Here is a 22,895-nt window from a genome sequence, read left to right on the forward strand (position 1 = left end):
GGCAGTTTTTGGTTTCGTTGATTTTTCTGTTTTAAAATCTCACTGATTTCTTCTGATGTTTATTATCTTCTTCCTTCTTGATTTGGGTTTATTTGCTCCTCGTTTTCTAATTTTGTAAGGTAGAATTTTAGATTACTGATTTGAGGGCTTTCTTATTTTCTAATATAGACATTTATAGTTATAAATTTGTCTCTGGGCACTAAATTGGATAAATTTGGATAAGTTGTGTGTTCATTTCATTCAGTTGATAATATTTTTTCAGTTATTTTTTTCTTTTATCTATGGATTATTTTTATTCAATCTTTTTTCACATGCATGTACACTTTTTTTTCTTTTTTTAGAGAATTGGGGACTGGTAAAGAGTTAAAATGGGAAAATATTAATCATTTGGTGCTTTTTTCTTTTGATTTTTAAATTGGAAATACTTCCTCTAAATTTGACATTTTCTTTAACTTTACCTAGGGAACACTGACTATGCCAAATGGAGATTACATTGAAGGTTATTTTAGTGGAGAATGGGGATCTGGTATAAAAATCACAGGAACCTACTTCAAGCCTAGTCTGTATGAGAGTGATAAAGACAGACCCAAAGTTTTGTGAGTAACCTGTGTTAATTGTGGATTAATTATTAAATGTTTTGAGCTGTCTTGCTTTTATCAAAGCTGATTAATATTTTAAATACGGAACAATTTTTTTAATGCAGAAGAAATTTTTAAAGTCATATTTTAACAAAGTGTAACTTCCTCGTATTGCCAACTGATGCTATTATAGATAGCTAAACCTATTCTCTTGGTTATAGCCTCAGATCATAGATGTTTAAAATAAAAGTTCTATGTGGGAGTGTAATTTTACGGTTAGTGATGCAGATATCCAAATTGATTGAAAGAGAGCATTCTTAAATGGAATCCCTATACAACTTGATTTTGAGAAGTAAAGACCAAGCACACACACACACGGAGAAGTGTATACTCTACATATGTGGAGAAGAAAACAAAATCTGTATCTCTAAGTGTATCATGTTCTTCCTCCATGTTTTTGGCATATATCTATTTTCCTTTATTGATTCCAGCATTAGTTTTGCTTTGTATTTTGGTAGCTTCTCCAATTCTTTATTCTGTTGGATGCTTGATATATTTTTAGAACCCAGTATATAATGCATTTTATACTTATTATGAGATGTGCAAAGTACAGGAAGTCCTTGTTTTAACAGGAATCAATTTTACAAAATCAATTGTGTGAAAATGTAGAAAGCAGTCAATTCTAATGTGCCTCATACTTAACCATTTTTACACTTTAGTATCTGATCAACATTAAGTAGCTAAAAGTCAGTTCTTTAAAGTTTTCATTCAGTGTTTATAAAATAGAACCATTGCCAGCCTAGGCAGTTTTGTTACAGAACCATTCCTAGTTGTATAATAGAAAGTTTCTGTTCTTCAAGATTTTTGCACAAAAGAAGTGATTAATAAAAGCTTAATGTGACTTCATTAGCAGGAAGCTGGGAAACCTGGCAGTGTCTGCTGATGAAAAGTGGAAAGCAGTATTTGATGAATGTTGGCATCAACTGGGCTGTGAGAACCCAGGCCAAGGGGAAGTTTGGAAAGCATGGGACAATATTGCTGTGGCCCTGACCACCAATCGGCGCCAACACAGAGACAGGTGGGTGAATGCCTGCCTAGCGTAGGGCAGAGTATTATAGGAAGTTAAAACTTGAGAAGTAGTCAAGGCTTGCCGCATTTAACTTAAAAATAGAGTTTAAAAGTCATGATGTACTTCTGTTTCTGGGTAATATGGGTAAAGTATGCCTCCCTTTATCTTCTACTGAACTCAACTATAAAATCCAGGGAGAATATATGAACAGCTGTTCTGCAAAGAAAATACCAGCTAGAGTATTGAGGAAGAACACCTGAATTCAGAGTATCATCAGACCAGTTATGAGTTGTTTTTTCCGTAGTGAGTTTTTTAACTTTTTAACTCAGCCTAAATTCAGTATAATCTAAAACCTTGAAGTCAGCACTGTGGTAAACAGAGCTTCAGGAATAACCCTCTGCTTCTGGCTCAAGATGCAAAAAAGAGACTCTTGAAGCTCAGATAGAGTAGAGGAGATACACTGTGTTCTTTCTCTTGTTTTCCTTCATTTTCTCATGTTCCAGCCTCCAGGTACTTCTGTAGCAGGGGTGACAGTGGCATTTGCTAGAGCAGCCAGGAACAGGAAAAACTCCTGGAGGAGTGGAAACTCCTTTCTGTCTTGGATCTTTAGGTTGTCATAGCCAAACCCCATTGCTTTTTTAGCCTCTCTATCCTCCCACCCCTCCATGTGACATGTTCACAGAAGTGGACAGTTTCTGACCTGAGGATCTAACAGGGGATCCAGGAAATGCAAGGGGAGGTAATAGAGAAGAACTCTAGAAAACAGCCATGTAAGGTTTATTATGAACCCCTGGGCTCAGCCTAGACTTGCACATGTGTGGGTTTGGTCCTAATTAGCATATCTAACCTAACACTTTGAGGACTGAGCTAATAGGTTGACTTCCACTCAGGTCCCAGACCGACCACTGAGGGATCTGCTCACAGACAGACCTAAATAGGACTGCAAAGGTTTTGCAAAGTGAACAGACATTGAAACCACAGCCCACAGAAAGCTGAAACAAATATCAGCCATTTCAGAGGCTCCCGAGAGTGCCGACATGTTCAGTTTTCCGCTAGAGGGACTCACAAGACTCAAAGTCATCCAGATAAGAGTTACTACAGCAACACAGTGAGGATCTACAGCCAGGGCATAAGAGAAGACACAGGCAGAGTCTGGAGGAATTCATGTGCAAGCTTCCCGTACTTTTTCCTTATCTGTGAGGGGTCCCACAGAGCACACTATCCCCCCAGCAGTAAAATACAGCCACACATATACAATCTTTCTGCCCAGGGAAGCCGATAAGGGACTATGTTTTTTATTGAGGGCTGGTCACATAGACACTCTGTGCTTAGCAACTACCAGAATTCCACAGTCCCAGAAGGAAAGCAGATATTGAGAATAAATCACATTGTTAGCCTACTCTGTGGACAGCAAAATACCCTTATTAGTTAAGGAATATTTCATATCACTATAGGGAACTTTTAGGAAGCAGATGTTTACTCTGCTATGCCTGTCAATGTTTTTTTTCTTTTAATTCAATTAACATATAGTGTATTATTAGTTTCAGATTTAGAGTTCAGGGATTCATCAGTTGCATGTAACACCCAGTGCTCATTACATCACATCATGTGCCCTCCTTAGTGCCCATCATTCAGTTACCCCACTGCCCCACACACCCCTCCTCTAGCAATCCTCAGTTTGTTCCTTGTAGTTAAGAGTCTCTTATGGTTTGTGTGTCTCCCTCTCTGATTTTGTCTTTCTTTTTTTTTTTTTTTAAGATTTTATTTCTTTATTCATGAGAAACAGAGAGAGAGGCAGAGACACAGGCAGAAGGAGAAGCAGGCTCCATGCAGGGAGCCCAACATGGGACTCGATCCCAGGTCTCCAGGACTCGATGTCCTGGGCCGAAGGTGGTGCTAAACCACTGAGCCACCCAGGCTGCCCTCTGATTTTGTCTTATTTTATTTTTTCCCTCCTTTCCCCTAGCCTATCAATATTCTTCATAGGATATAAACAAGACCCAAAGTGTCATAATACTAAAAAATGTCCAGAATATAAACCTAAATTACTTGGCAATCAAAGAACCACCAACTCATTTTGTGAAAGACAATTAATAGATACCAATGACTTCCCAGCATAAATTTTAAATTTTTGACAAGAATTTTAAAGGAGCTATTATAAAAATGCTCAAATGAGCAATCACAAACACCCTTGGAACAACTATTAAAATTGAAAGTATCAGCAAAGAAAAAAGTTGTAAAGAAGATCCAAATCAAAATTTTAGAATTAAGAAATCTAATAACCAAAATAAAATCACTGGGTGAGCTCAGTAACAGAATAAGCAGACAGCAGAAGAGTCAGTGAACTTGAGAATAGAGTAATAGGCGTTATTAAACTGAATAATAATAAGAAAATACATGGGGAGAAAATAAAGGAACAGAACTCTAAGGACCTGAGAGTTTAATATTTGTGTCCTTGGAATCCCAGAAGGAGAGGAGAAAAATTATGGGGATAAAAAAAGTATTTGAAGAAATAATGGTTGAAAGCTTGCCAAATGTGGTAAAAGACAAATGTGCAGATTCAAGAAACTGAGCAGACTGCATCCTGAAAAAAAGATACCTGTGTACAAACACCTCATAGTCAAATTGAAAGACAAAATCTGGAAAGCAACTAAAGAAAAAAGAGGCATTACATAGAGGGAAACTGCCCTTCAACTGCTTGCATATTTGTCATCAGCATCCTCTGGAGACTCAACTGCTTGCATATTTGTCATCAGCATCCTCTGGAGACCAAAAGGAAGTGGTACAACAATTTTGAAGTACTGAAAGAAAAATTACAGATGTACCTCTTCGTTTCCTTTTTTCTTTTTCTTTATTTTTTCCCCTGTTCTTTACTCTTCTCTATTTTTCTGCTTATTTATTTATTCTTTAATTTGACCAGTAACTCCCACAAGCATTGCTTGGCATTTGGACCCAAAGAACCTGATAATCCCTGCTGTATAGAAAGAAGTTTGTTTGTTTTTCTTCCCCCTATATTTAGGATAAACAGGAATTATCATGTTTCATTCATGAAGTTCATGATTTTTACCTTACAGCCTTTCTCTTAGTAGAAGAAAGGGAAACTCCTAGGATTGTTTAAAGCTATGGACTTTCCCTTGTGTGTGATGCAGATGGGCAGCCTTCACTGATAGAGCCTTTCAGTTTAAATATGGAGACTTTGGTCCTTTAGTTAATCTTGGTTAACTGTTGGGTGTTTTCCAAGAAATGGGAGTCAATGAACTTTTATATAATAAGACATGTTGCAACCACAGGGGTCTTATTTATCTACCATAATGTAATAATAACAATTGTGTACCATTGCTAATTGGTTATAATCTAATAACAATGCGAAAAATATCTGTTGCTTACTAAGCATGTGTTTTATCATGGCCTTTTCATCCAAAGCTTCCCTTTACCCACAAATGTGCTTACCTCACCATCGGTTGTAGTGTTCTCATTATCTCCTTATTTGAGCTCATTTCTCTTCTTCCTCTGCCCTTTTCGTGTGTTTTCATTTTTCCTTTGGCTTCCATTTTTCTCATCACTAACAAGTCTGCCACCAGTTTTCTCTTCAGGCTAACATTGTAGTATCTCCTTACACCATTGTTGATATTGAAGCAAAATCTTTGTTAATTAATTTTAGTTGGTATGAATTAACATTAAATGGCATTGGGATGACTGTTAGAAAAAATCTAATAGGTCAGTTACCAATTATGAGCTCATTTGGGCCAACATTGTGCTGGGTACTCCATTTCATCCTTACTTGATAACAGTATTTCATGCGCACATGACAGTTATCTTGCTTTCTTGATAGGAAATACATCATGGGCTTTCTTTTGTCTTGTTACAGTCCAGAGACATTAAGTCGTTCACAGACTCAGACACTAGAGAGTTTGGAATTCATTCCTCAGCATGTTGGTGCTTTCTCGGTAGAGAAATATGATGACATCAAGAAATATTTAATAAAGGTAGAGTCAGAATTACTATGGTCTTGTGAATTAATGATGCAGCTACTACAATATATCATTCATATTTGCTCACAGCTTATTGGTAGGTACTCTAATCTTATTTTTGTTTTCAGAGCATTGCTTTGGTTAATTCTCTGACTACTAAAGCACATTTCCACATGAATATTGCCCTATCATGATGATAGAACTTTTTAAGTTTTATAAAGTGCTCAAGGGGATTCTTAAGAACAAGGGTCAAAGTTTAAGATGGCTTTTTGTTAGCAATATTAATTAGCAAACTAGAGATTGTATAAATAAAGCATGGTGCCCTCGCCCCATGGTTATACTCTTTGCTTCCTTTCAAACCCTATCGTATTAGCTATAAAGTATGATATGCATTGACATGGGGTTGCAGGAAGCAGTATTAAGAGAAATCAAGGGAACTGAAGAGGGACTGTATTAGAGCATAACCAACTATCATTATTCAGTTTGCTCAAGGGTAATCTCTCCTATTTTTTAATGAAGTTTATAGTTTAATTATATTTATCACTGTATCCAAAGCTATTTTCCCAAGATGCTAAAAGGATTCTTTGATTTATATTAGGAACTCCTATTCAATATAATTTGGATGGACTCAACACTTTAAGAAAAACTATAAATATTTGAATTTTCCTGATCCAAAAGTTGACGCCTGTAGTTTTAAAATTATTTATCATTTATGAAATTGTTTTATTATTTATTGGTTGTTTCTGCTGTTAGTCATTGACTGACTTCATTGATCCTCTTCCGGTTCAGGCATGTGACACTCCTCTGCACCCCCTGGGCAGGCTTGTGGAGACACTGGTTGCAGTTTATAGAATGACATATGTGGGTGTAGGAGCCAATCGCCGGCTACTGCAGGAGGCTGTGAAAGAGATTAAATCTTACCTTAAGCGAATTTTCCAGCTGGTGAGGTAGGCGATCTTTCTCATTGAAGTCTGCAAGCTCTGGAGTACTGCTTTATTACTAATGCTTAGGGTGTCTTCATCCTGAATCTAGAGATTACAACTTTGTGAAGAATCATTCAGATTCCTCTTAATCACAGAAATTATTCATCAAGAAAAGGATTTTGTGCCACAGATTCTTAAGTAGATTAAATAACAAAAACATGTGGATTTTTACTTTATGCAATAAACACAGCAAAGAAAACCATCAACAAAACAAAAAGGCAACCTATCACGTGGGAGAATGTATTGGCAAATGATATATCTGACAAGGAGTTAATAACCAAAATATATAAAGAACTTATATATTCAAAATTAAAAAAAAAAAAACACTAGTAATCTGATTTAAAATGGACAGAGGATCAGAATAGACAACTACCCAAAGAAGAGATAGAGACGACTACCAGATACCTGAAAGAATGCTTAACATCATTAATCATCAAGGAACTGTGTGTATTCTCAGGCTTTCATTCTAGTGAGGATAGACTAAATAAAATATATAGTATGTCAGCTGATGGTAAGTGTGACAAAGGATAGGGCTGGAGATAAGAAGCTGCTATTTTAAACAGAAGGTTCAGGAGGCCTGACTAATAATAATAAGGTAATATCTGAGCAGAGACTTTGAAAGAAGTGAGAAAGCAAGCAAGTAGAACTTCTTTGGAAAGAGAATTTCAGGTAGAAAATTTGGAATTTGTGAAATTCAAGATCTTTCATTGAGCTTAAGCCAAGTAAATACTTTAATAAGATCATTATACAAAAATTCATGAATTTGTCCCAGAAAATTTCCTCAAATTATTAGCTTCAAAATTGATAGATGCACTCAGAAATGTCTCAGATTTTGAGAGGGCAGTGTAATCCACTAAAAAGACCACTGGCTGGGAGTGTTCCAGCTCTTGATATTCGTTAGATGAATATAATAAGTTTTCTTTCTGACCTTTCTAGTTTTCCCAACTATAAAATTAGGGGCAGAGGCAGGGGCAAGGTGTCTACAAAAATTAGAGAAGATTGCAAACCCCCTTTAAAGAGTCAAGGTTTGTGTCTAAAAATAAAGAGGACAATAAACTTGTTTGCATATAAGAGGTCAGAGATAAAATCTAGGGCAAATTCAAAACCTAGGGAAAAAATCCCTAGTAACTTAACAGCTTGATCATTGGGAAAAAATTTTTAGCAACTTGAATTTTTTAAAAAGACTTTATTTATTTATTTGAGAGAGAGAATGAGAGCAGGGAGAGGGGCAGTGAGAAAGGGAGATAGACAAGCAGACTCCTCACTCAGGGTGGAGCCCGAGGTGGGGCTCAATTTCACGACCCTGAGATCATGACTGAAGCTGAAACCAAGAGTCTGCTACTTAACCAATGGAGCCACCCAGACAGCCAGCAACTTTAATTTTTTTTAATTTAATTTTATTTATTTATTTTTTTTTTTTAAATTTTTATTTATTTATGATAGTCACACAGAGAGAGAGAGAGAGGGGGGCAGAGACACAGGCAGAGGGAGAAGCAGGCTCCATGCACCGGGAGCCCAACATGGGATTCGATCCCGGGTGTCCAGGATCGCTCCCTGGGCCAAAGGCAGGCGCCAAACCGCTGCGCCACCCAGGGATCCCCTAATTTTTTTTTAAATTAAAATTTTACATTATTTAGATTTTCATTTTTTCTTAGTGTTGAATATTTAAGTAGTTTCCAACTAATATTTGTTTATGCTGTGAGAATAATGGTCTGTGCTTGAAAAGTCAATACAAATTGACTTCAGATGAGATTTGTCCGTAAGAAAAACATATGGATCAGAATTTCTCACTCTTTAATAACTGGACAGAAAAAAAAGCACATGAAGATTTTTTAGTGGTATTATTCATTAGCTACACTCTTAATTTTATCCTGTAAGAAGCATCACTTAAGAATCTTAGGGAACTAAAATGTTTAATTGATATAAAGTTTGATTTCATATAAATAGGTGAAATAATAGAAATACATTATTACTCTTTTTTAGCCATTCCTAGAGGTATAATTGTATTTTATATTATTCCTTAGATTCTTATTTCCTGAGCTTCCTGAAGAGGGCAGCACAATTCCTCTTTCTGCTCCTCTGCCAACGGAAAGGAAATCCTTTTGCACTGGGAAGTCAGATTCCAGATCCGAATCACCAGAGCCAGGGTAAATGGAGTTGGGTAGAAATAGTGAAGAAAGAGAGTGGGTGATCCTATCCAAAGAATCCTAGGGAAAAGTTTTCTTAGATCTCAGTTTCCTTATTTTTAAGATAATATAATTGGACTAGGTGATCTCTGAGGTCCCTTTTAGGTTGTATTAAGTTGTATTAGCCAAACCCCATGGAAGTGCAGTCACAAATGAGTGGATGCAAAGGCAGCTGAGCAAAGTAACATCATGCTCATCTAGAATAACCACAGAGAATAATTTTCAAAATGGAAACCAACTATGTTTTCTGTTAGATTTTGAGTTAATGAAAAGTATTCACAGTTGGTCCAAGATAAAACTCTGGGGCCATAGGTAAGTTCTTCATGTTACTCCAAATATAAAAGTAGAATAATGCTATAACTGTCTTTTTTTTTTTTTTTTTTTAGAGAGAGCGCAAAAGAGCATGAGGGGGGGTATGAGGGGAGGAAGAGAATCTTTTTTTTTTTTTTTTTTTTATTCATGATAGTCACACAGAGAGAGACAGAGAGGCAGAAACACAGGCAGAGGGAGGAGCAGGCTCCATGCAGGGAGCCCGACGTGGGATTCGATCCCGGGTCTCCAGGATCACGCCCCGGGCCAAAGGCAGGCGCCAAACCGCTGCGCCACCCAGGGATCCCGAGGAAGAGAATCTTAAGCTGACTCCCCGCTAAGTGCAGTATCTTACAACCTTGAGATCATGACCTGAGCCGAATATCTGACTGAGCCACCCAGGCACCCCTGTTATAACATAACTGTGTTTTTACTCAAATGTCCCATCTTTACTTTCATTTCTAGAAACTGAAGCTCTAGGATTCTGTTTCAACTTCTAGGATTCATTCAACTTGATTTTATTTTTATTTTAAAAGATTTTATTTATTCGAGAGAGAGAGAGAGAGAGAGAGAAAGAGAGTGTGAGCAGTGGGGAGGGGCGGAGGGAGAGGGAGAAGCGAACTCCCTGCTGAGCAGGGAGCCTGACATGAGGCTCCATCCCAGGACCCTGAGATTATGTCTTGAGCCAAAGGCAGGTGCTTAACCAACTGAATCACCCAGCTACCCTTCTGTATTCAACTTTAATATGACTGTTTTTCCTTCTCCAATATTTTGTAGTTATGTAGTAACAAGTTCTGGGTTACTGCTTCCTGTACTACTACCTCGGCTCTACCCACCACTGTTTATGCTCTATGCCCTGGATAATGATCGTGAGGAAGACATTTACTGGGAGTGTGTTCTACGACTAAATAAGCAGCCAGATATTGCTCTTCTCGGCTTCCTTGGGGTGCAGAGGTAAGTACAATAGTTACGAGTAAAATCAAATGGTTTTAATTTAAAATACAGCATTATCAAGAATTCAGTGTTTTAATATCTAATAGACTATATGATTTGCAGTTTATTCACTTATTTGTGTATCTGTTATTCAGCACAATGTTTAATCTTTGTTGTTGAGAATTTTTGGAGTAGAGTGTAAAACTTGGTTATTCTTCTGAACATGTGTTTTATTTTTGAGTGTATAAAATGTGTGTTTGTATATATATAGATTAGCTATCCTATCTGATATTTTGTAGCTCTTTAAAACAAAATACATGTATTTACAGTTTCAAAAAATGAATTGTATTTAGTCTTCAATGTTCTTCCTTCCCTTCTCTCTCTTTCCTCCGTATCTGTAATTTCTAATGTGAAAGTTTTAGATGTGCCCTTTGTTGTAGAGCCTTGTCTCCTTATTCCAAGGGAACACATTATGCTTCCTTCTGGTGCCATGATAAAGCTGGTCACCCCAACACCCCAATAATTATATATGTGCTGTCAAAAAAAAGTGAACAAGCCTTAATCAGAAAGTAAATTTTTTCAGTGGAATAATGTAACAGTAAAAATAAGATAAAACTAAGTGAAGGAAAGACTTTGGCCAGTATTTGGAAATCTGTAATATATAGGGGTATTGTAATATACATTGATGGACCCTTAGGAACATGATAGAAACTCTTAAATGACTTCTGGAAGATTTATTAGAACTTCATCTGTGGAACAGTTATTTTAAATGGGGACAGGGAAGGCAAGATAGCCAGCCATCAACTGTTTTTATAGGGATTAATCTATCATAAGTAACAATTTGTATTAACAGTGTGTGGATTCCATTGTAGGAAATTTTGGCCAGTGACCTTGTCAATCCTTGGAGAGAGTAAAAAGGTATAGTAGATTTTAGTTTCCTCAGCAAATATGCTTTCTTTGATGTAGGGTATTTGGGATAGCAAAAAAATTCCATTTTACTTTGGTAGAATAGTAGCCGAGTATGAGCTACTCAGAGAACCACACCCTGCCATCAGTATTGTGTATTTTTTACTGTTACTGTAGAAGACCACTTTCTTGGTGACCTTCATAAATTCTTTTTGTAGGTTCTGCCAACCACAAAAGATGCTTGTTTTGCCTCAGCTGTAGAATGTCTACAGCAGATCAGGTAATCTCTGATTTGTTGAAAAATCACATAAATCAAAGCAGTAGTTAGTCTGTTTAGATATTAATGAGATCTTCTCATTACCTAAGCCCCCTTCACTCCTAGAAGGTGTCACATTCAGCCTTTTTTGGATACACTTGGTTTACCATTTATGCTACAAGGCCATTGTATTTTCTTTTCTGTTCTTTTTTAAAAGATTTTATTTATTAGAGAGAGAGAGAGACACAACATGAGCTGGGGCAGGGGTTGGGGGTAGGGCAGAGTGAGAGGGAGAAGCAGACTCCCTACCGAGGAGGGAGCATGATGCGGGGCTCGATCCCAGGACCCTGAGATCATGACCTGAGCCGAAGGCAGACACTTAACTGGCTGAGTCACCCAGGCGCCCCAAGGCCATCGTATTTTCAAAAGAGGTGGAGAGCTTACCCAGAAATATGTCTATATAATCACATCTTTAGCCAAATGGAAATTAACCAAACTAAATTAGTTAAGAGCATATATTAGGAGAATAAGATCCTACATGGTTAAAGGGGGATAATCTATGATTTAGTGAATTCTCCCATATAAACTATGATAGTTAGAGGCATCTTTTCTCAAAGAACCAAGGGATTACTGTGGCCATCCCTTCTAGCAACTCATTATGCCTGATGTGTCTGACTTAAGGAGGGTTTATTGTCAAACAATTAATATTTAATATTAAACAGTTCTATTAAGAAAAGTTATAGGACTTATCTTCTTTTTTTTTTCTTTTTCTTTTTCTTTTTTTTTAATAACAACAGCACAACATTTACCCCGTCAGACAAACTTAAGGTCATCCAGCAGACTTTTGAAGAGATCTCTCAGAGTGTCCTGGCATCACTTCAGGAAGACTTCCTGTGGTCCATGGATGACTTGTTTCCTGTTTTCTTATATGTGGTGCTACGGGCCAGGTGACCAAGCTTTTCAGACTTTATTAAGACTCATTATTTTAATAAGTGCTTTTACTGAACTGATGACAGTAATATGCTCCCTCACTAGAAAAAGCTGTTTCTATTTACCCATTCCACTATGGTGAGCTGTTCTTTATTATCCCACACATAGATTCAGAAGGAAGATGAACATATAAACAGAAATAACTCAGTTTCTTTTTCTCATTGGGACAGGATTAGGAATTTAGGCTCTGAGGTACACCTCATTGAAGATCTAATGGATCCATATTTACAGCATGGGGAACAGGGTATAATGTTCACCACCTTAAAGGTACGTATTTAGGCTTTTTTTTTTTTTAATCTTAAAATCTGTCCTTAACTTACCATATTATAAATCTATAATTAACCATTGTCTTCTTTATACAGAGGTTTAATGTAAACATTAAATGCCTTCAGAGTATGTACTGTTAATACTTTAAAATAATAAAAGTAGAATCAGTTATTCTTCAGAATACTAAAGCAAATTACTCTTCCCTATAAATTGATCATTCAAATTGTTACAAATGGTTATAAAGGTAGACCATCTATATCTATAACTCTAGAAGAGAAGCAGAAAGGATTCTTAGTGGCAAAAAAAAGTATCCAACACTAAAACTATTGAATGGAAATGAGGTAAAACATAGAAGGCAATATGTATTTAATGAATATGAACTACATCTTCTTCTTTCCCCATGTATTTACTGTATCCAGTATGTGACAAATGAGGTTCTGTAATTTGAGTACTCTCTAGGGATTATTGGAAGTAATTTTAGTTCTCCAACTTGATTTTTCTTGGAATTTTAGAATAATTCTGAAGTATATTGGAAGAACAACAAATAGAAAATGGCATAAACACTTCTGGAAAAAAGGGAGAATAGACCCGTTCTTCGAGTTAGTAAAATATTACAAAATTATAATAATTAAGATAGTATGTAACTGTCACAAGAATGGATGTAACCCCTAACGGAAGGGATAGTCCTCATAAAGGCCGTGTTGTGTTATAATAAAAATTTCACATGTGAAAATGAAAACATCAAACACAAAAATGGAAAAGAGAGGAATTACTTAATAAATGGTTAAAGTATTGGGATAGCTTATTAGCCATTTTGAAGGAGGATGAAATCAGGGTAGAATCATTTGCATTGCAAATTACAGATGCTTTGGGGTTTTTAAGTGTAGAAGAAAGGAAGAGAGAAGGAAAGGCAAATTAAAATGAGAAAAAAATCTAGAGTTTAATGTCAGGTTTGGGCTTGGATTAGTTGTTTGAACTTTTTAACTGAAATAACCATTAACATTTTATATTAAATAGATGGAAAAGGGTGGAGGTACTGGGGGAAAACTTGGCCACCAGTGACTTACATTTTTAGTATTTCTGTTATATGAAGAGTATCTCTCAACATATTACCAAGGGAGAAATAATGGATATATGTAGGAAAATCCTCAACCTCACTGAAAATTATAGTCCTGCAGATTTAAGCAAGATGCCATTTTGTGCCTACTAAAATAGCGAAGAGCTTTTATCAGCACCACGCTCTAACCAACTGAGCTAACCAGCCAGTTGATAGCGAAGAGCTTTTAAAATTATACCCAGTGCCTGGTATGGTGAAATCAGGATTATTCCCATATTGCTGATAACGGATTAAATAGTAGTCACCTTTTTGGAAAACTATTGTTGTTAACATCAATATCAACAACATCAAAAATGTTCTTGGAGTTTGGGTAACCCTACTCCTGGAGACTTATCCTAAGGAATTAAAGAAAACATTATATATGGTTTGGCTGAGGTGTTCTCTGTAGTGTGAGTAACTTCCAAACCTGGATACATTCAGAATCATCAGGGAATGCTTCTTAAAAATTCGTTCTTGGAAATTCTGACTCACTGGGTCCAGAATGATGTTAACTCTTAATTTGTAGTTTCTTAAAACATACTAGATGATTCCGATTACAGTTTGTGTACCTTTATAATGCTCAGCATATTCTAAATGTCCACTCAGTAGTGGCTTAGCCAATTAAGGTATTTCTACTTAGTGAAGAATATTTAAAAACTTGGAAGAAGTTTGTTTATTTTAGAATTAGAAGAAAGTGTGCAAAATTTTCTGTCTACTAATTACAGCAAAATAGACATTGAGTAGGGGAACTGGAAGTAAACGGAAAAAATAAAGCAACTCACTGATTTTGTTAGAACTATCAGTATTAATCAGAGATTTCCTTTCTTTAATCTCCTGTGCATTGCTATGTTTATGTAATGTCTTTCCAAGTAAATTTTAAATTGTTTTGAACTTTTTTTCAGGCATGTTACTACCAGATCCAGCGTGAGAAGCTTAACTAGGATGCATAACAGCTTGACAACTGGATTATCTGTAGGATGTTTTAGCACCATCTGGCGTCTTCCTGTAGTGGAGAAAAAGAGTGGTGTTGAAATTAGGACGTTGTGTTATTTTGGTGGTTATTTCTGAGCCTTACTAATGATGATAGCCCTGAGCCCAGAAAAAAAAAGACATTATGGTTTAAAGGGAGGGTTGAAAAGGAGATAGAATTCAATTAAACCAATCCCTTGCCTATGTTAAGTCCCCCAAATATCCCACATTTACTGTTTGGAAAAAGGACATCCCTTTCTACAGTAAAGAGTATGCCAGCTACATGAAGTTGTAAGGAGAGTTCTCAGTATAGCTTCTTACCTTAAAGAAGTTAATAAATTTTTTTGAGTTTCGGGTTTGCCTGCAGTTACCCCAGATCCTTTTGCAAAGAGCAGATTGTACTTGAAACTACAGTAGCCACACTCTGCCTTCCTGAATTCCTCGCAGTCATGTGTGCATCATGCTGCTTTGCTGAGGGAGGGGAAAGAGGACCTTCTAAAACTGCAGTTTTAACTTTTTCTAAGCTTTTCCACCAGGGTATTCATGATGGGAGAGGTTCTATGTGGTGACTACCATACCCTAACCCCAAACATGGAGTCTTCAGCCTCCTGCCTAGAAAGAACATAGGAGTTTTGTTCTTGGATTCCTTTCAGTGCTACAGAGTGAATACACTGGAATTCAAACACTGACTCTGAGCTGCTCTGGAACCCTATTGGTCCGTGCGCAAACGCTGTATTCCGAGGCCTATGAATGTGAGCCTGAAGAGCTTTTGCATGTGGGCTGTATTTTGGAGCAGGACTAAATTCTGGGAACTATGGAAGCAAGGAACTGCATCCATCTTTGATATAGTGTTCTGGTTCTTCCCTGTACCTCGCACTGAACTCACGGAAGGGAAGAGAAAGGAAATAAGCTTTGGCTTTTCCATCTCAAAAGTATTGTAACACCTCAACATTTTAGTGTTTTGCTTTTTACCTTTTTTTTTTAATGTCCTATTGTAAATGGTTGGTTTACACTGTACAAGTAACACTAGTAGCTGTTTTGAATAACATAGGTGCTCTTCCTCATCTCATCTCCTACACACCACGGTGAGCATATGGAGTGTCCTCCAGATTTTGTTGACATCAGCAGATGTTAATCAATTTTAAAAAAGGATCATGGTTTCTGCTCTACTTTATAATCAAGACGTGTTTATTAAAATACTGTTTCGGAATGTTGGCTGTAATGCAACAGCAATTTTCATAATAAAAGACATTCATCTCTATAAGGTTGTTTTATGATTGCAAAGGAAATGACTTAGGGCAACCTAGAAATTTAAAAGAAACCCAGGCTGTTGTTTTTCTTTTTTTAAATTTATTTATTTAATTTATTTATTTTTATTTTTTTGCCCAAATTGTAATCCATGCCTCTTTGTATCGGCCCCAGAGGTCCCTGTAGGGTTTTAGAGATTTCTCTCTTTAAAATAAACAAATTCTATAATTATAGCACCTTTGCTAACAAAGAAATTGGCTTTCTGATCCTAGTACCCCAAGGACAGGAATCTTAAATCTTTATTATTTATTTGAATAAAAGGCATATTTTCATAGTCACTGGTTATTTATTTATTTTTCTCTCCTGAACAGATTCAGGGAAGGGAAGAGAGAATTTAAAATTCTTGTTGGAAATGCTACCCATTAGATAGCTACCTCCCAGTTATTATGTCTTCTCAAGAAGCCTTTCCATGTCACCACTGCTCTCTACCAGAAGGTGGCTGCCCGTTTTTTGTAAAGGAACCAACACTTGATTAATTTATGTTGAACACTTTGCATTTCCATTAGGGATTTTTTTGATTTTAGAATAAACACACAGATTACACATTGGGCTTTTAAAGGCAAATTTACTGAATGTTTTTGACCCCGTAGAGAGACCAGGATAGTTGTAGAAATGAACAAAGACTTGAGACCCATTGAGAAATTCTCAAATGATGATAGACTCTCAGTTCTAAGAAAAACATGTTTTAACCCATCCTTGTATTGGAGTTTTGAATGGAACTTTCCAGTTACTTTAGGCTCTTGATACCATATTTATACCTTTCGATAGCATCTTAAAACCATATATTTTCAAATTCTAAATCTCCAGGCCACTGTCTGTAAACAGAAATAGCTATCACTCATGCAACAGTTTACAGATCTTTCACGTGTGTGGTGAATGCTCATAGCAGCTCTGTGAGGAAAGTGTTAGCTCCACTGATTTTGTAGGTACGGAGTGGCTGGGATTTGCTCACTGTTAAGGAGTCGGGACTCTAACTTAGAGCTTCCTTAACTCTAATTCCAGGCCTCCTTCCTTCTTCTGCCAGAGATAGCACTTCATAGCTGGGTTATGCATTAAAAGATTGTAAGGTAGGGGTGCTTGGGTGGCTCAGTTCGTTCAACATAACAACTCTTGATTTCTGCTTGGGTCATGATCTCAGGGTTGTGAGATCCAGCCCTGCGTCTCAGCAGGGAGTCTACTTGAGACTCTCTATCCCTCTCCCTCTTCTCCTACCCTTGCTCACACACATGCTCCTGCTCGCTCTCAAATCTTTTTTCTTAAGATCATAAGATAAAAAATGAGTTGAAAATGAATTTTGTTAAAGGTTTTATTTATTCATGAGAGACACAGAGAGAGAGAGAGAGGCAGAGACACAGGCAGAGGGAGAAGCAGGCTCCATGCAGGGAGTTGACATGGGACTCGATCCTGGGTCTCCAGGATCACGTCCTGGACTGAAGGCGGTGCTAAACTGCTGAGCCACCCAGGCTGCCCGAAAACGAAAACTTTTAATAAAATTAGTATTTATGATAAAATATGGTGTGCTCAAAATGGTCACAGATGTACCACATTCCCAGCTTGCATCTTCATCAACAGTGGAAAGCAAAGGAAGGCCATCTGCTTAATTTTGAGTGAAGGAGCTTGATAAACCTCTAAGCATGGCCATTTGGTCTTTATTACACTCTGCCCTGCTGTGAGCAGTACCCTTTCATTTTATTCTGGGATATCTACTCCCCAGTGTGCTTCCCACCTACCCCTCGCTGCAATATACAGTTTTCAAATAAAGCAATTCCAATCTGAGGTAGAGAATGGGTAACTATTAGGTTCAAGACAGTCACTTCGTAGGGAACCTTCCAGAAGGAACTTTTTTACAGGTCTCATTATTAGCTGAAGGGTCTTCCATTCTCACCATAACATGAGACAGTAAGGTGAATTGCTTACTCTCTGGTATCTCACAATTTTGCATTTCATTAACAATGCTACTGTGGTGTAGGGTGTCATCATGGAATGGTCAATAAAAACATTTTGGTGTTAACTATGGTGGCATTTTGAAAGAAAATGCCACGGCAAAGGTTGTCTTTAGTCAACCTTTGAAAATTAGACTTCTCAGTGTAAGGAATACTTAAGATTTGTGACAGGGGAAGCTTACAAGTAACTTAGTGGTTAGGCTGGGTTAGGCTTCTGTGGATTAAATCAAAGAGGATGTGCAGAGATTTTAGAACAGTGAGGTGACTTTGGCAGCTAATAGCTCACTAGTATTTTCTACCAAACCTTTTCTCTGGATAGGAGCAGCATTGCATGTACGCAGTCTTGCAGGTAAGAGACTCTGCCAAATGATCCTCATTTACCAGAAGAGATCTATAAATGTCTGTGTTTCTGTCGGTTTTTAATAGCTACAAATAAAATTCCGGGTAATTTAATTCGAATCATTTAGTTTCATTGTAACCCAAGATATATGGAGAATTCTGTAATTTTGAAAGAACAGATTTTGCTTTGGGAAACCATTTCTTAAGTATGGAATAATGAGTTGTCACACAGACTGAGTAAAACTGAATATTTGTCCTAGTCCTGATCAATAGCATTTTGACCCAGAGGAAGCTGGGCCATTACTTACTAAGTTTTCAAGTGCTTTCTCAGGCTTTGTCTAATAGCATTGTTTTGAAAAAATGAGCTTAATAGGGGTAGGGGGTAGGTATGGCATTTAATAGTAATCACTACATTTTTTAAAATTCGTGGAAATACTGATTTTTAAAGTAATATTTAGGACAAATTCCTTAGGAGTCCATTAACACTAGTGCAGCTTCTCAGTTAATAAGAACTGGTGATCCTCTGTTACTTAATTAGTCCAGAATTGCATATGGTATTTATTTATTTGCAGCCTCAATCATGAATTCTCATTCTCATGACAGCAGAAATAGGTAAATTCTAACTGACAGAGTTTGTCCGGAAGTCACGAAAAGTCAGGAAGGAGGCGTTATAGTCATTTGCCAGGCACAAGCATTTTTCAGGGCTAGTTCTGGAAACAAGAGGAAAACTTTTGATTAACTTGTTAACTCTACCAAATACCCCCTTTGAATGTCAGATTCCTCATCTGAAAAACAAGTTATTTTTGATATCTCCAAGATCTCAGCCCTTGATTTCAAAGTTTGATAGAGAAGCAGGTTGAAGTCAATATAACCAGACTAGGGAAGAAAGGAAGGGCACAGGCCTCCGGAGTCCAGCTGCTCCCAGCTCAAGATTGAAGTCCCAGCAGCTCTTGAACTCCTTGGGGGAAGTTTCAGCCTTTTACTTCCATATTTTGGGCTCCCATTTTTCTGCCCCTTCTCAACAACTAGGAGACAGCCCAGCCCCACTGCAGGTGCTGAGGCTTCCTGAGTGAACCAGAAAGCACAAGATGCACTCTCCAGACCCTCTGCAGATGTGACCCGCACAGAAGCCGGACACTGAACAGATTAATGTGGAAGAGACTTGTGAAGCAGATTGTGAACTGAAGCATTGCAATACTTTTCAAAGCCAACTGGAGAGAGGGAAAACCATTATCTGAGGTTTCCTTCTTTCACTTTTTGGCTTACCTTGAGCTAATAGCAGGGACTCAGTGGCTTAAACAACAGATCTTCTTCTTCACGGTTCTGGTGGCTGGAAGCCCAATAGAGTGTGAGCATGCGGGTTCAGGTGCGGTCCTGCTTCCTAGCTTGAAGAGAGCTTTCTGCTCACCGTACCCTCACCTGGCAGAGAGATTGATGGAGAACAAGCTCTCTGATGTCTCTTCCTACAAGGGCATTAATGCCATCATGGAGGTCCCACCCTCAGGGCCTCATCTCAGCCTAATATCTCTCAAAAGTCCCATTTCCAAATGCTGGCAGCACAGTGGGGTTGGGACTTCAACTATCTGAGTTTGCAGGAACACAGTTCAGTCCACAGCAGATTTGTCCCAGGAAACTGACAACAACCATCGTTTTTAGAACTCACCTAAGTTGTGGAGATAAAAATTATTGTTTGTGCCTCCATGGGTGAGGAGCTTTTGGTCAACATGAGCTTTTTAGAACATAGGAATTAGTTATCTGCAACCCTGGAGTTAGCATTAGATTTATTGGAAACTATTTTAATGATTAAAACTCATTGTAGAAATCATCTATCTGTAAATCTCCCTCACAAATAAGTTCATCTCAGGAATGCGCAGTCTGGTGCCCCCAGCAGCTGCTGCATGGATGGGCTTAATTGCACACCCTGGCACCTGGGCATTAAGTGTGCAAGAATGGCGGCCCACCCTACTTACAATGCACAAGTGGCAGTTGGCTTGTTTAATCTGCACTTCCTCTCTAAGGATGTAATCTGGGAACCACCCTTGGGGCAGCTTGTCCAGCAGCTGCCTGAATATGATGACGTGTCAGACCCATCTGTTTGCTCTGACTTCTGTGGTGGCAGACGCTCCACCTCCCTTTTCAATTCCTTACCCTACACGTGCTCCTCTCTTGGGAGGAAGGTGAGTCATACATGCAAATGTTGTGCTAAATGATTCCACAGAGGCTCAAAAACTAGAACACGGGAAAAAGACAGGGTTTAACCTAACTCTGTTGGGGCTGGGCAGGGTGGGTGGGTGGTGGTGGGCATGGCAAAAGCATGTGATACCAGGTTTCGGTAGGATCTAGCAAACCAGAATACTTCAGTGTGACTGAATGTGTATGGGAAAGTTGTCTAAAATTCTGTAACAGCTTTCCGTGTTGCCCTTCTCACTGGGAATTTAGAGACAACATAATACGGATCTGTCTTTTTCTAGATAGCCTCCCTGGTTCAACTCCACAATCTGTCTAAATTCTAAACAGCAGTCCTCAACCGTATCAGACACAATATCCCAGTCTCCAACAACTAACTTGCAATACTCCTTTAAAAAAAAAAAAATCCCGATTTATCCTTTATTATCCTACTTTAACAAATGCTGTTGGTGCCCTGTACCCTTGGTTCTTACAATTTTGGTGCATTCCAGGCCAACTTCGAACTACCAGTACGTGCACTCACTAGCTGGAAGTGTGCATGTAGCAGGCTAGAAAGACTAGAAGTAATGTTCTCTTGCAAAAGCCCTCAACCTATGACCGGCAGCATTGGTGTATAAATACCCCCACTTTCTTGTCCCTTATTCCCCCAAGGGATTAAGCTCCATAGTGCCCACAGTGGTTACTTGCTTGACACATTTTCACTGGCTTTCCCTCCTTGCCTTGTTCTAATATTCCACTCTGCTATTGGTGTTTCTTGGGATCACTTTCCAAACAAATCATCCCACTAGAATCTTTGTCCTGTGTCTGATTCTGGGGAAACCCCAAATAACTACACTTACTTACAACTTCAAAAAAAATCCATCTGTATCATGCCCTAGTAATAATAAAAAGATGCTAAATAAATGTCATCAATCAGACACTGTATCTTTCAACATGTAAATATGAAATATCGCTACACCAAAAGATACAATGAAACAACATGTTTGCACCTATGAGAAAAATCCACCAGGGGTGCAGCAGCCTTGAATGCAAACACAGATACAGCCTGATAGTGGTGAGTTATAGTGATGCCTTAAATGATTTGTTTGGAAAGTGATCCCAGGAAACACCAGTAGCAGGGTAGGATATTAAAACAAGGCAAGGGAACAAGCCAGTGGAAGGTGTATCAAGCAAAACCGCCCCACCATTACTGACGTGATTTTCTGAAATAGTGAACAACTTGATAAAATCCAAGCAAAACAAAGCAAATTCAATTCTTAATTACCGTAGTAGCATTTCAGAAAATTCAATATATATTAAAACTATGCAAAAATACTTCATGTTTATAAATAAAGAAACGTTGGGTTCTAGGCTCTAATAATTATAAGTTGTTTTTTTTTTTTTAAGCAACATGGAAGTCCAGTGAGGTATTTTGAAGTATGCCAGGGCAAAAGGTGAGTTTTCATTGCATAGGTAACTTCTGTGAAACTTCCACAAAGAGCAGTGAGCACGTTCCTTTTGCACTTGCTTTCTTAACCCCCATTTTGCTGATGGAAAAGTAGAGGTGATGGCTGGAGCTCCAGCCACCATTTTGGAGCAAGAAGATGAGAACCACACCACACCCCAGGGCGGCAGAGCAGCGAGCTGGAAGGAGCCCATTCTCTCAGCATTTCATGGAGCAAGGCTGCCCTACCCACCCTGAACTGTCTCTGCCTGCACACTTTTACAGAAGCAAGATCTAAACTGCTACCCTGTTCAGCCTCTATAATTTGGGATTTCTGTTTCTTGAAATTAATCCTTCCTAAAGCTTCATGTAGAAAATAACCTCCAAGAGTGTGCCTCAAACATAACCATGACTCTTGCCATTGTGATCAGTGCCACGAAGGACTGTGGGTGCGGTGAGAGGGAACAGAGCACATAAGTGGAGTCAGGCCAGGGAAGAGGCTCTTCTGAGCTCTGAAGGATGGTAAAATTACCTAGATGAGAAATAAATGTCACTTGTTAAAAAAGGAGAGTGGGTGAAGTGTTTCATGAAATAGCAACGATCTCTCGTAGGGGTGGTTAATTTAGAGAGTGGGCTCTACAGGGCAAATGTTTGGTTTGGTTTGGGTCCCCGGGTGTAGCACAGTGCTTGATTTGTTCAATAAATGCTGTTGAAAACATATTCCAGTGTGTGAGAGTGGCAGCCGGCGTGACTGAGAGAGCTGTGTGCTGTTTACTGGTCTGCTCCCAGGGCTGAATTCCACTGAAAGCTTGGGCAAGAAGGATACAGTCAGACAAAGAGCAGACCCACTGGACCAGGACATGAAGCCCTCTACAGCCACCAATCCGGAGAATGGTATGTGGTGCCAGGACTCCTCTCTAGACCAGAGAGGCCTTGTGACATCACTCTAGATATGAGATCAAACTTTGGGACAGGGATTCTGATAGATTTATTGTTATTCTTTTTTTTTTTTAATATTGTGATTCTTTTAAGGAAGTTTTGTACACTTCAGAGTGTCCTACTACCTCTATTAGTGAGGAGTCTAAGCAATTTTCAAGTCAGGAAGGAAAGAAATTGGCACAGTGGATTCAGAACCACTTTTTTTTCTCTTATCCCACAATGTTTTATTCAAACTTGGAACTT

General features: G+C 38.2%; 2 protein-coding genes across 4 annotated transcripts in view; both read left to right on the top strand.

Annotated features, from left to right (window-relative positions):
* The window catches only part of ALS2 (alsin Rho guanine nucleotide exchange factor ALS2), a 70,528-nt gene extending 54,751 nt beyond the window's left edge, over positions 1 to 15,777 (top strand). For 2 of the 3 annotated variants that reach the window (XM_072813246.1, XM_072813247.1), the window contains exons 24-34: positions 463 to 596; positions 1,489 to 1,656; positions 5,516 to 5,633; positions 6,408 to 6,565; positions 8,626 to 8,748; positions 9,874 to 10,050; positions 10,902 to 10,947; positions 11,154 to 11,215; positions 11,989 to 12,138; positions 12,352 to 12,448; positions 14,447 to 15,777. In XM_072813246.1, the coding sequence (XP_072669347.1) occupies positions 463 to 596; positions 1,489 to 1,656; positions 5,516 to 5,633; positions 6,408 to 6,565; positions 8,626 to 8,748; positions 9,874 to 10,050; positions 10,902 to 10,947; positions 11,154 to 11,215; positions 11,989 to 12,138; positions 12,352 to 12,448; positions 14,447 to 14,485 (1,272 nt within the window). In that variant the 3' untranslated portion in view covers positions 14,486 to 15,777. The remainder of the gene's footprint in view (positions 1 to 462; positions 597 to 1,488; positions 1,657 to 5,515; positions 5,634 to 6,407; positions 6,566 to 8,625; positions 8,749 to 9,873; positions 10,051 to 10,901; positions 10,948 to 11,153; positions 11,216 to 11,988; positions 12,139 to 12,351; positions 12,449 to 14,446) is intronic. The other variant, XM_072813248.1, reaches the window with a different exon arrangement.
* A 4,275-nt stretch (positions 15,778 to 20,052) lies between these two features.
* The window catches only part of MPP4 (MAGUK p55 scaffold protein 4), a 40,656-nt gene continuing 37,813 nt past the window's right edge, over positions 20,053 to 22,895 (top strand). The window contains exons 1-3 of the mRNA XM_072812651.1: positions 20,053 to 20,280; positions 22,077 to 22,167; positions 22,503 to 22,607. Coding sequence (XP_072668752.1) covers positions 20,053 to 20,280; positions 22,077 to 22,167; positions 22,503 to 22,607 — 424 coding nt within the window. The remainder of the gene's footprint in view (positions 20,281 to 22,076; positions 22,168 to 22,502; positions 22,608 to 22,895) is intronic.

This window comes from Canis lupus, chromosome 36 (assembly GCF_048164855.1).
Source record: "Canis lupus baileyi chromosome 36, mCanLup2.hap1, whole genome shotgun sequence".
Classification (NCBI taxonomy): Eukaryota; Metazoa; Chordata; class Mammalia; order Carnivora; family Canidae; genus Canis; species Canis lupus.